The sequence below is a fragment of the Phyllobates terribilis genome, unplaced genomic scaffold (assembly GCF_046119375.1).
Source record: "Phyllobates terribilis strain yellow unplaced genomic scaffold, ASM4611937v1 Scaffold_2__4_contigs__length_985480577, whole genome shotgun sequence".
Taxonomy (NCBI): Eukaryota; Metazoa; Chordata; class Amphibia; order Anura; family Dendrobatidae; genus Phyllobates; species Phyllobates terribilis.
Window position 1 is genome coordinate 380,310,972 of NW_027362762.1, and position 14,066 is coordinate 380,325,037.

The following is a 14,066-nucleotide window of genomic DNA, read 5'->3' on the forward strand; positions in this document are numbered from 1 at the left end:
TATCTCTGAAATTCTGGAGTTTTTCAGAGACTGTGATTCATGCTGCCTGCGGTTTTGGCTGCATAAATCGCCTGACCGGTACCCTTTAATTACTGGGTAATTTCTAAAGGCTCATTTGCATAGGCCACTGAAGACCCAAATTTATGTTCTTAGTAGTGATGAATGAGCATGTTCTGTTAACCCTTTCGGCCAGCATGCTCAGGTGCTCGCCGAGTATCTTCAGTGTGCTCGGGTGTTATGTTTTAGTCACTCCATGTGCATGATTTGCGACTGTTTGACAGCATTAATACATGTGAGGAATGCCTAAGAAACAAGTATTCCTCACATGTATTAAAGCTGTCAAACAGTCACAAATCATGCGCACGGAGTGATTAAAACATAACACCCGAGCACACTTAAGATACTCAGAAAACACCCGAGCATGCTCATAAATCTTGAGTAACGAGCATGATCGCTCATCATTAGTTCTTAGTAATGATAATAAGTTAATTACCGATCATTGTTCTCTGTAAACATACGCAGCTATCAGTATGTTGATAGTCGTTTCTTTTATTTAGCTATGAAAATCATTATTTCTTTAAATAGAGGATGAGCTGCCTATAATAATGCAAACTATATGATGATTGATGCATGCAACTATGGAAATGTAATAAGCAACAATGCTATATCATCGATATTGTCCTGATATGGCACTTTGTAACTATTGGCAATATGCCACTTGGTTACTATTTGTTCTTCTGTGTGTTATCACTACTTTTTGAAGTGCATATATTGTGGTTGTGTGCTAGATTATATGTTAATGGCTCTTAACTCTTTGCTATGACATTCATACTTAGTTAAAGGGGTATTCCCATCTCCAATATCCTATCCTAATATGTAGTAGGTGTAATGATAATAATATTTGCAAATACCTCCAATTTTAAATGTAGTATAGTTTTTCTGATTCGCTATGTCTCTTTCCTCATGTGACAGCATTGCAGGATCTTAGGTATCCAAGGTTACGACCACTAGTAAGTAGCTAACTGTCACTATATCAGTGGTCATAACCTTGGATACCTAAGGTCCTGTAATGCCTGCACATGAGAAAAGAGACATAGCGAATCAGAAAAACTATACTACATTTCTAATTAGAGGCATTTGCTAAATTTAGTATTATTAAACCTACTACATATTGGGATAGATAATATAAGCAAGGGATAACTAGAACGCCCAAAGTGTATCAAAAAATATCAGCAGCAATTGGACTAATTAAAATGACCTTTATTAGAAAATTATTAAAATCTATAAACTTCACAAAAACAACCAAAGGCTTGGTTTTGTGAAGTTTATAGATTTTAATAATTTTCTAATAAAGGTAATTTTAATTAGTCCAATTACTGCTGATATTTTCTTACATATTGGGATAGAATCTTGGAGATGGGTATACCCCTTTAAGTTATGTGATACCTACATCTACTCTTGTAGCTGTAAGTTAAATCATTATATTTTGGAAAGATTTTATAGATGTGATTTATAAATGATAGGTATTTTACTATTAGTATGTAATTTTGTAGGTATATAGATCCAATTTTTTATGTCTGAAATTTACTGGTTTATTTTCTATTTTATAGCTTTTAATAAAACACAGAACATTATTGTTGTGCTTGTCTGCCTGGGAATTCTATGTTGTCTACTGAATGCATTTAACACACGTCTGAAAATTGATTTAGTCCTACTATTCCGTGACATTTTCAAGAGTTACAGAGCAAGAAATAGTAAGTCTTTTTTTTGCATTTATTTTTTTATATTTATTCACACAGTAGACGGCTACAACTTAAAGGAAAAAAAAAAACAAGATGGAACTTTTGGGATTTAGGAAGGGATCATGGAAATATAAAGAGGAAACATTATAGATATTCTTAACCTTATCACTATTTTGACATTGTGTTTGGCTTTTTATTTTTTTTTTTTACAAAAGTTCATTTGTTTTAAAGACTACATCATACCTTACATTCAAATACTTGATTGCTTTGTTATTCAGATGGGAAGGATTATTATGACGCATATGTTATATATCCAAGAAGTTGTCATGAACAAGTATTGGATAATCCTATGGAATATTTTGTCAACACCATCTTACTTGATGTTTTGGAACATAAATGTGGATATAACCTTTTTCTCCCAGGAAGGAACACAGTTCCAGGAGAAGGTGAGATACATGTTCAGCTTACAAATCACAAGAGCAAGCAAAATAATTTTGCTAAATGAGTTACTTTTTTGCACTGATCCACCATTCCAATTTATATTGTCACCCAGAGCTGCTTTCACAACTTTCTTTAGCCCTCTGATCTACAATATTCTAAATGTGCCAATGCTTTATATGACCTCTGCTAAACCTGCACTTGCCCACTTAGGCTACGTTCCCACAATGAGTTTTTGGTGAGTTTTGTACGCTGTATATTTAAAAAAAAAATGCAAGTAACCTATTTTACTTAATGAATGCAGAAATGGAGCAGAAAATCTGCAACATCAAAAACTCATCGTGGGAAGGTAGCCTACTAAGTTCATTGGTATGCTCATGATGTGTGATAATGTTGTGATACTTAAAGGGAATCTGTCAGTAAGTTTTGCTATGTAATCTAAGAGAAGCATGATATAGGGCAAGAGTGCCTGATTCCAACTATGTGTCACTTACTGGACTGCTTGATTTAGTTTTGATAGAATCAATGTTTTCTCTGCTGTAGATGTAGCAGTGGTCAGAATGCTGAGCTGTGTATAACCTAACTCACATCCCATGAGCTTCCTGTATACAGTGTAGACGTCACTGCCATGCGCCCCCAGTCACGGGCTCGTCAATGTCAGCTGCTGGCCTCAGATTGGCCGGCGTCGTGTCATCAACTTATTCCAATGCAAGGAGCCACCGGATCCCCTGCGCCAAAATACATTTCAGCAGAATGGTGGTGACACCTAAGTCAGCTCCTGGCTCCTGTTCCAACTGTAGAAGACGAAACCACACAGCATGGGAGCGTGGCGAAAGGTGAGTAGAATTTTTTTTTCAATGTATTCCAAAACAGGGCACAGGATGGAGTGTGCCGCCCTCCCTGAGCAGATGGGGGATACTCGGAGCCGAGCCTTGCAGATGTTGGGGGGGGGGGATGCGGTCGTGGCCTTGACCCGTTCCATACCCAGGGCTGTCACATGAAAAATAATGGGCTTTTGGATGAGTGGTTGTTCGACTACGCCACCTGTGGTTCATGGTGAAGGCCACCAGCGCTGCAACAGTCCTCCGATGCTGATGTTCTGGCAGCTTGGTTGGTACTACTCCCCACAGGTGGAGTAGGCCTCAGGGCAGTGTTTGCACTCTGGGGAGTGTGGTGGGTAAAGTGCCGCGCAGGAATGAACAAGCGGAGGCGGTAAATGAAGTCATCCAGGTCTTTACTCACTTTAGATGCACTTTCATTCGCAAAGCTTCTCTCTGCTACACACGGCGCGCTGCGGCCACCAGGAAGGGGGTTCAGCACTTCCCAGGTAGATCAGGAACACCTGTCAAGACCCCGCTGGTGTGTTCCCCTCCTTAGTAAGTTCTCCCACTGGGTCCTTTCCTGACTGTGCGTGGTATGAACGTGGTGTAAGTCTGGGTCCCACTGGATAAACACAGATTGAGAGATACAGGTGGCGACTCCGCTCCGTCCATATCCCCCTGGGATCCACTAAGCCTCTGGGCTTTTCTGACTGAGACGTGAAGTGACAAAGTCAGATATCGGGGGCCGGTTACCCCTCTTGCGGCAGGAGTCCCTCTGGCTAGGCCAGAGTGAAGAATACAGGTGGTGACTCCGCTCCGTCCGTACCCTCCTGGGATCCTTTCGCCTAACTCAACAGCTCCCCTCCAAGGCCTTCTTAGAACAGGACCCTGACCGGGCAGAGACACTTGTTAACTCAGACCCGCTCCTCGTCTCAAGGAAAGAGAGCGAGGACCGTGAATCTTCAGCCAGCTACAGACTCTTGCTGGACCCTGACAGAAGACCCACAATCAAAGACCTTGAACTAAAGATGGCCACCTATTTTATATGATTCTACAAGTGCTTCCTGTAAGTGTTTCCTCCACCCTCACCCACTACTAGGTTCCCCCTATCTTTGGTTCCCCCCCATCTCTTCTATCCCGGAACGGGGCAGCACCCTGGTGCATTTAGGCCCTCTGCAGGACAGGAGTGGTGTAGTGTTGAGTGTGAAGTGGGGTCCTGGGTGATGCTCCATCCTTACCTGGAAAAGGAGATACCACACCTCTATCTGAGGTGCAGTACCCCTGTGGCACCTGAACCCTCAGGGGCGCCACATTCCCCCCTGGTGAAACACAGCACGTCCGCGGGCTGCAATAGAGTAAAGTATTGGTACAGACATTCAGAATTTTAAATGCTTTTGTAAACAGTAAAACAATCTTCCCTTTATGGGAGGTTTGGACACTTTTAACGTTGCAAGATATATATTGTATAAATATATAAAACATTAAAGAGACATTATGCATGTAGAAAATACTGTAAAAAGTACGGTAGAAAGTGCTAGTTCAGCAGCATGAGGCACCTGCCCAAAACCCTCAACGTAGGCCCTGGGGTGGCTGCAGGGCATGGAGATCCCGAGTTGGACCTCCAGTAGAGCCACACCAGACAGATTTTGCTTCTGAGGTCAGAGGTAGAAGTAGAAGTGGTTTTGCATAAAACCAATAAGGGGCACCTAAATAGGTCCAAACTATTTACAACGTGAGTCTGTCTCATGCTCTGCGTCTGCAGGGACAAATGTTTGTAGATATACGGGTGCAAAAAGGAAACACGAAAACAAAGAAAACATTCACACAACAGGGAGATGCATCCTCCGGGGCTGCTTAGCAGTGGTATCCCCACCGGGGAAACGGCTCATTCTTCTCAACGGAGCCTGACCGGTCCTCTGTAGGTAGGTGCGTGGGAGCATCCTCCTTGAATACCCTATGTACATCCAGGGCATACCACCCACGCTACCTGTGGTGGCGGGTGTAAGACACGAGATCACCCGGGTAGAGGTTCCGGCCAGGGTGGCCCTGCTCCAGCCGCGGCTCGACGTCCCGCCGGTTGACAAAGACGTCCCGGCTGAACTGTGGGCTATGAATGAAGCCCCATCTTGTCTCCTGGTGGAAGCGCACAATAAGGCCTTCTTCCCGGGGGCTTGGACGGGTGGCATCCGCCTGACGGGCCTGTGACTTGGCAGCCTTGGTGCGCACCTCTAGGTGCTCGCAGCGGATCCTCCTCCCTCGCCGCTCTTTGTCGAGCTGGAGGAGCTCCTTACGGCAGAACTCCTCCCGCTTCTGCGCTTCGGACTTGGTCTCCTGGGGAAAGCCCATCAGGTCGCCCCCCCTGGTTGTCCCAGGCAAACTCTTCTGCCGCCGGGCAGGTGACCGGAGGTGCAGGTAGCGGCAATAGCGGGGGTCATTGCGGGCCCTCTACTGGTGCGGACCAGTCCAGGTTGGGGCAGGTGTACACCCAGGTGAGTGCAGGGTTCTCCGGATTGGGAGTCGGGAGGCTTAGCAGGCCTCCGGGAGCGGCGGTGGCTTAGGCCTCGGCCTCCGGAGCCAAGAGTTGCTCCCAAACGACGGCGCCCGGGGAGAGGGGTGACGGCAGGAGATCTAGGAGGGCCTCGGTGCGTCCCGCGCCCGGGATAGGGGTTTCATCCTTACCCGCTCTTGGGCTGTACAGGGCCTCCTGGGCTTCCTCCGCCTGGGCTGAGGCCTCCATATTCAGGTGCGACAAGATCTGGCGGCGGGCTTTAATCTTCCGCAGCACCTCTTCCCTCCAACCAGCGGCGGCCAGTCGTTGGGCCTATTCGACCCTCCGGGTAAGATCCTGCGTTTCACCGCGGAGGAACTCGGCCTCCTCCGCAGTCAGGTGGATTCCCTCCATATTGAGGGAGGTAGCAGCTGGTGGGCCAGCGACGGAGGGCATCTCCTTGGCTGCGTCCATCTCTCCTGCAGGGTGCGGTCTGCTTCTCCTCCTCTTTACGGGGCGGCTCCAGGGCGGCTGGCTGACGGGCACTCCTTGGGACGTCCCATCCGTCTTGACGGACACTACTATGTGGACAGTCTCTGCTGGAGGGGGCGGTCGGCACTTTTGGCGCCATTGGGGAGCCAGGCCCACGATGGGAAGTCTTAGGTTGCTGTTGTTTTTGCACATAATGGCGTCCATTCTTCTTGGACGGGCGCCACATTGAGTGTGTAACGACAGTCTTTTGTGAAAGGCGCGCAGTACCCGGCGGCAATGGGGATTATCTTCTTCCATTGCTGCGGGCACGCAATCCTGCCGACTATGCCAGTTTTTGTGACGCCCTCCCTGAGCAGATGGGGGATACTCAGAGCCGGGCCTTGCAGATGTTGGGGGGGGAGGATGCAGTCGCGGCCTTGACCCATTCTGTGCCCAGGGCTGTCACATGAAAAATAATGGGCTTTTGGATGAGTGGTTGTTCGACTACGCCACCTGTGGTTTCTGGTGAAGGCCACCAGCGCTGCAACAGTCCTCCGATGCTGATGTTCTGGCAGCTTGGTTGGTACTGCTCCCCACAGGCGGAGTAGGCCTCAGGGCAGTGTTTGCACTCTGGGGAGTGTGGTGGGTAAAGTGCCGCGCAGGAATGAACAAGCGGAGGCGGTAAATGAAGTCATCCAGGTCTTTACTCACTTTAGATGCACTTTCAGCCGCAAAGCTTCTCTCTGCTACACACGGTGCGCTGCGGCCACCAGGAAGGGGGTTCAGCACTTCCCAGGTAGATCAGGAACACCTGTCAAGACCCCGCTGATGTGTTCCCCTCCTTAGTAAGTTCTCCCACTGGGTCCTTTCCTGACTGTGCGTGGTATGAACGTGGTGTAAGGCTGGGTCCCAATGGATAAACACAGATTGAAAGATACAGGTGGCGACCCCGCTCCGTCCGTATCCCCCTGGGATCCACTAAGCCTCTGGGCTTTTCTGACTGAGACGTGAAGTGACAAAGTCAGATATCGGGGGCCGGTTACCCCTCTTGCGGCAGGAGTCCCTCTGGCTAGGCCAGAGTGAAGAATACAGGTGGCGACTCCGCTCCGTCCGTACCCTCCTGGGATCCTTTCGCCTGTGGAGCCTAACTCCTCTGCTCCCCTCCAAGGCCTTCTTAGAACAGGACCCTGACCGGGCAGAGACACTTGTTAACTCAGACCCGCTCCTCGTCTCAAGGCCAGAGAGCGAGAACGGTGAATCTTCAGCCAGCTACAGACTCTTGCTGGACCCTGACAGAAGACCCACAATTAAAGACCTTGAACTAAAGATGGCCACCTATTTTATATGATTCTACAAGTGCTTCCTGTAAGTGTTTCCTCCACCCTCACCCACTACTAGGTTCCCCCTATCTTTGGTTCCCCCCCATCTCCTCCATCCCGGAACGGGGCAGCACCCTGGTGCATTTAGGCCCCCTGCAGGACAGGAGTGGTGTAGTGTTGAGTGTGAAGTGGGGTCCTGGGTGATGCTCCATCCTTACCTGGAAAAGGAGATACCACACCTCTATCTGAGGTGCAGTACCCCTGTGGCGACTGAACCCTCAGGGGCACCACAGGAGCACATTATACCTGGAAATGGGCCAGGATGGGGCACGTCATACAAGGAAAAGGACAAGGATGGAGAACATTATCAAAGGAAGGGGACCAGGATGGGGAACATTATACCTGTAAATAGACGAGAATGGGGCACGTTATTCCAGGAAAGGGACAAGGATGGGGCACATTATTGCAGGAAGGACGAGGATGGAGTGCATTATCCCAGAAAGGGGAATATTATCAAAGTAAGGGGACTAGGAAGGGACATATTATACAAGAATGGGACACATTATCAAACGAAGGGGACCAGGATGGGGCACATTATACCAGAATAGGGTACATTATACAGGATGAGAACCAGAATGGGGCATATTATACCTGAAAATGGACCAGGATGTGGCACATTATCAGAGGAAGAGGACCAGGATGGGGCACATTATACCAGAATAGGGTACATTATACCAGGAAGAGGACCAGAATGGGGCATATTATACCTGAAAATGGAGCAGGATGTGGCACATTATACCTGAAAATGGACCAGGATGGGGCACGTTATACAAGGAGAGGGACAAGGATGGAGAACATTATGAAAAGAAGGGGACCAGGATGGGGAACATTATAACTGTAAATGGACGAGGATGGGGCACGTTATACCAGGAAAGGGACAAGGATGGGGCACATTATCCCAGGAAGGACCAGGATGGGGTGCATTATCCCAGGAAGGGGAATATTATCAAAGTAAGGGGACTAGGAAGGGACATATTATACCAGAATGGGGCACATTATACCAGGAAGGGGACCAGGATGGGGTACATTATCAAAGGAAGGGGACCAGGATGGGGCACATTATACCAGAATAGGGTGCATTATACCAGGAAAAGGACCAGAATGGGGCATATTATACCTGAAAATGGAGCAGGATGTGGCACATTATACCTGCAAATGGACCAGGATGGGGCATATTATACATGGAGATGGACCAGAATGGGGCATATTACTCCTGGAAATGAACCAGGATGGAGCACATTATACCTGAAAATAGACCAGAATGGGGCACATTATACCTGGGAATGAACCAGGATGGAGCACATTATACAAGGAAGGTGACCAGGATGGGACACATTATACCTGGATGAGGCACAATATACCAGGAAGGGGACCTGGATAGGACACATTATACCTGGAAATGGACTAGGGTGGGGCAGATTATCCCAGGAAGGGGACCAGGATGGTGCATATTATACCTGGAAATGGACAAGGATGGGGTACATTATCCAAGGAAGGGGACCAGGATGGGGCAGATTATCCCAGGAAGCGGACCAGGATGGGGTACATTATCCCAGGAAGGGGACCAGAATGGGGTACATTATCCCAGGAAAGCGACCAGGATAGGGAACATTATCCCATGAAGGGGACCAGGATAGGGCACATTATGCACCATCCTGGTCCCCTTCCTGGTATATTATATGATATGGTATAGTATCTTATACCAGGAAGGGGCCCAGGAATAGGGCACATTAAATCAGGAAGGGAACCAGGATGAGACACATTATACCAGGAAGGTGACATATACCAGGAAGGGGACCAGGATGAGTGACATTATACTAGGAAACGGACCAGGATGGGGGACATTATACAAAGAAGGAAGCCATGTTGGGAGACATTATCTCATTATGGGGAACATTATTACTGGAAGGGGCGCCCCTTATTACGTACCATTCTATCTAATTATGTATGGGGGGGTCCCTTATTACATAGCTTCCTCTGAGTGGCTCAATCTACTGCTTTTTGAATAAATCTGTGCATAAAGACTGAAGAATGCCATGGTTTTTCTACTTCACTGAAGAATAGCATTTAAGTACCAAGAAGTTCCACATCATATTAGAAATGAAGACTGAGTGAACATGTGTGTGATTTGAAGGAGAGATCCTGTCTACACTGTAGGCATCCATTCCAGGTAGTAAACTATATAAGATCAGCTTCTGTACTTACCCTCCTCCTGCAAGTTATGAATGGTGTATAAAAAAGTAAATACCAAAAGTTACTGTCAAGTTGAACTGTTTTGTTGACATTATCCCATTTTATTGCTTTTAGACAAACTGTGTTAAAAAGGGAGCACTATCTGTTTATTGCAAGTGTGAATGGCGTGCACATTACAAGCACACACGAAGGTAGTCATGGGTAATTCTGGAAATGAGTATTGACCTAGTGTTTGCAGAGACTTCCAGAGGCACCAGGGCATTGTTAGACAAAAGGACAAAAAATGATCTAGAGTTTGTGAAACACTTTCTAAAAGCTCGCTCACGCTGCCATATAACACGGCGGAGTGCTGTGCGATGTTTTATCAGACAGCACTCAGCCCAATGTTATATTATGGGGCACTGCAGATTTGTGATTTCTTTTCCTCATGCTGATTCGGCATGACAAAATAATTGCAGCGTGATACGAGTGGCTTTGATATTCGGATCACGTGCACCCATACAAGTCTATGGGTGCGTGTGACACATTGGACTGCACTCGAATTTCATCCCAGTGCAGTCCGATGTACGCTCACAGAGACAATGAAGAAATTAAGTTCACCATCTTTTCTGCATCTGTTTTGCGGATCTCTCATGCGAGAAAATCGTATCACACTCAGATGACACTCAGATCAATCTCTGACAGAGTTTGAGCCGTATCAGCATGATCAGGTCGATTCTCTCGCATGAGAGAATATACCGCAGTGTCAGCGTACCCTTAGAGCAACAATGGCATGTGGCTTTGAGCAAGAGCCTTTAGCCACATTCAGGGTTAAACCTGACTACCAAGCCTCTACAAATGACTTCATAAATGCCCAGCAAGTGTGAGAGCTGTAACATTTTCTACCTCATCTAGAGACTGTAACCTTGCTGGTGTTCCACTTGAAGAGACAGTTACATTAAAGACAAATAAATATAATTTTTTTGCACCAACATATCTCAGTGAAAATCCATTGGTGCATAGTATCCATTTCTACCTGTCAGTAATGTGTCTCACACACGGTTGCTGATAGTTTATAGATTGTAGAAAATTCTGATGAATTAGAGGTCAGTTTTCCACAAAAAAAAAATTGTTGATTCATCCTCATATCTATATCAGATGTTTATTTTATAAAAACTAATTGTAGGAATTGGTTTCTCAACAGATATTGCAAATTCATCTACCGAAAATATAGAGAAAAGTCGAAGGCTCATTGTCATCCTTAGTTCTCAAGTGAAATCTATCGATTCTTTATATGACCAACAAGTTGGACTGCACAATGCTCTACTAAATAATATTAAGATGATTATTATCGCTCTGGATGATATTAATAAGGAGACAGAAATGCAGGAGTCTCTTAGATACATGATCAAGCAAAACGGGATTATAAAGTGGCAGGAAAAGTCAAAGAATAATTTGTCTCCTAACAGTAGATTTTGGAAGCTCGTGAGATATCAAATGCCTGGGTATGTAATATACCATCATTTCCATCAAATTCTATAAAAAAAATATATGTCTTCTAATTGTATCCTAAGAATAATCAAATTAGTCACTGGAGATGGGTTACTATTTTTAAGTTGCACAATAAAGAACCTGTAAACTTTCCAGGTTGGGGGGGGTTATCCTAGAATTTAATAATTTTGCAATCTTTTTTTTTCTTTTTACTGTTTTTTTTTTCCTTATTCATGGACAAACTACAGTGTTTTGTATGAGTTTTCCATGATATGATCACAATGTGTGAATCGACCCTTTAATTTTTTAAAGTTTGTCATGTTTCTATTGTGGATGTGGTGATGCTGCAGATGCATCGGCCTCAAGGTTAGGAAGATGGGGAGTAATATATTTTGGGGCAGATTTATTTATTGCAGCAGTTCAAAAATCTATAAGGGCTCATTCACGCCTGAATTTCACGTACGAATGCTATACATGCTTTTCACCAACAGCACTCGTACCTGTAATAGTCTATGGGGCCATTCACATGTCTGTGGAGACATGTCCGATTTTGATCCAAGGGTCAGATCAACATTGGCAATGCAAATCATTGGACGGCAAAAAAATCGGACGGCACCAGGATAACACCAGATTGTGGTCTGATTTTCGTGAATAACAGAATGAAGAAGGTGGAGATTTTTTTTTTCAAAATGGATAACACTCAGACCACACTGATCAAAGTCTGATCGGAATAATCAGTCCATTTTTCACCACGTGGAAAAAATCAGACACATGAATGAGCCCTACGACTGTGTCAGCAGTGTGGAGATATACAACTTGATTGCAGCTATGTGGCCATGTGTCATGGTGGTATATAGGTGGCTTATCTAGTCTAATACTGTGTGGCCAAGTTGAACGGTGACATGATTCATTTGCAGAATTCATGAGTTTGTTATGCATCTAGGGACATTTTAGATGAATACCGCCTTTGTCAGATTTCTGGATGAGATATCCAATATTTATTCTGTATATTTGGACTGAATTATAGGGACCTGACCACTCTCACCATACAGATACTTGTGATCGCTATATGTATTTTTGATCAATTTTAATTTCTTGTATCATTTATTATTTTTAGTTACTATGGTAACTGGCTGTGATGATTGGAAGCATAATTGGCCACATCTTGGATGTAAAAATGGATGAAATCATATGCAGTGGGATGTTAGATATTGGGTTGAAAATAACCCTATGATGTCAAAACCTTTCCTTTATACCTGAAAAGGTTACTTTAATACAATTGTCAACCAAGGGAAGCACAGAACTACAAGTGAGCGAGGAAGTATGTCCCCTCCACAAATATTGATTCAATTCATAATGAAATCAGAAAACATGGATCCCGGATCGGTGCACAAGGAGTACAACTTTGTCATCAGTTGAGTCGGGCTCAGGCTTTAAAAAACTAACTGGACATAACTGATAATCAGAACCTATCCGTAATACACAGGTATTTGGAAAGCCACCAAGCTGCCTTTTCCATAAGCACAATTTATTCATGCATATTTTTCATGTTCTATAATATTACAATTGTTGTTATACTCAGAAGTACTGGTATTGTGTCTGGAGATTCCCTCAAACAATAATCAGTTATTCTATATTATAAAAAAATTAACACCTTCAGTTAAGCTGTGAGTGGTCACTAAACAAAATCACACTGTTCAGAAAATGCTTTCAGAAGTATCAGGGGTGTGATCCTAGATGATTCTCATGGTCCTGACCCACTTTTCCCTGGATTGTATTTCCGTACCTGAGAGGCACCTATGATAACTGTTGGCTAAACTTCTGAGCTATCTCTCCTGATGCCCCCAAATACATGTTTTCAACAGGAATAGAGCAGAAAGACACATCTGACAGTTGCTTATATCTCTTGAAAACAAAAGGATCATCCATTGAAATTCCAAAGTCCTCTTCCTTCTCAGGAGACTCTCACACACATCACATGGTTGGCAGTTCCTGCCGACATTGGATGAATTTCATCTAATGAGTATTGGGGCATTTGTGATGTCGATACGCTTAGACTAATAGGAGCTAACAGGTGCAAAGGAGCCCCCCAGCACCATGCCACACAATACAACATTTTCTATGTTATGTGGGCAACCCCTATACATTTACATAAGACTGTACTTGCTAACATGCTATGGATTTTCTATACCAGCATTATCCAATGTAACAAGTATACTCTTCTAACAAGATGCTTATTTTAAGTAACATCATGCTAGTCCTACGTAACAAAAAAAAAGAGTATTCTTAGTGGTTAACATTAAAAACTTTTAAAGGGAATCTGTCACCCCCTGGCACTTATCTGACCTCTATTATGGGCAAACAGGTGATAGAAATGTAAATCTATACCTACCTGTATGCCTCATATTAGAGGTCTTGTTGCTCTGAAATGTCTTATTATTCAGTCAAGTTTCTAATGATTGCAGGCCCGAGGTCTCGAAGACTCCTGTGGTAATTACAATGCTTCCCCCCTCCCCTGCACGTCACAGTGCCCTGTGATGTGCAGTTGCAGCAGCCAAATCCTGGCACTGTGACATGCAGGGGAGGGGGAAACATTATAATTCACACAGAAGGCAGGGATTTCTTCCAGTCCTCGGGCCTGCAAGCATCAGAAACTTGTAGGAATAAAAAGACATTTCACAGCAACAAGACCTCTAATATGAGGCATACAGGTAAGTATAGATTTACATTTCTATCACCTGCATGCCCATATTAGAGGTCAGACAAGTGCCAGGGGGTGACAGATTCCCTTTAATGGCTATCTCAAAAGGCAATGACAAATAGTAAGGTCCAAGAGGTGTTTGAAACAGAAAGGAAATATTAAAAATCCAACCATGCAATACCCACTATGCAATAAACTTGTGTTACAGGACTGTTGAGAGACTAAGAATCCATCTTTTACATGTCTTCCGCAGCGTTGAGAGTTACGTCCATGTGTAGTTTGAAACACGGAAAAACTATTTGCCATAACCTTTCACATTTCAGATAAGCACTAAAAAGTAGCAACCACTGAGGACTCTCAATT

At 44.7% G+C, this 14,066-nt stretch overlaps 1 protein-coding gene across 1 annotated transcript in view; it reads left to right on the plus strand.

Annotated features, from left to right (window-relative positions):
- LOC141252373 (interleukin-1 receptor-like 1) overlaps positions 1-13,355 on the plus strand; it is a 60,741-nt gene extending 47,386 nt beyond the window's left edge. The window contains exons 9-12 of the mRNA XM_073670500.1: positions 1,611-1,754; positions 2,021-2,188; positions 10,716-11,016; positions 12,120-13,355. Of these exons, the coding sequence (XP_073526601.1) occupies positions 1,611-1,754; positions 2,021-2,188; positions 10,716-11,016; positions 12,120-12,141 (635 nt within the window). The 3' untranslated portion in view covers positions 12,142-13,355. The remainder of the gene's footprint in view (positions 1-1,610; positions 1,755-2,020; positions 2,189-10,715; positions 11,017-12,119) is intronic.
- The last annotated feature ends 711 nt before the right edge of the window (positions 13,356-14,066 follow it).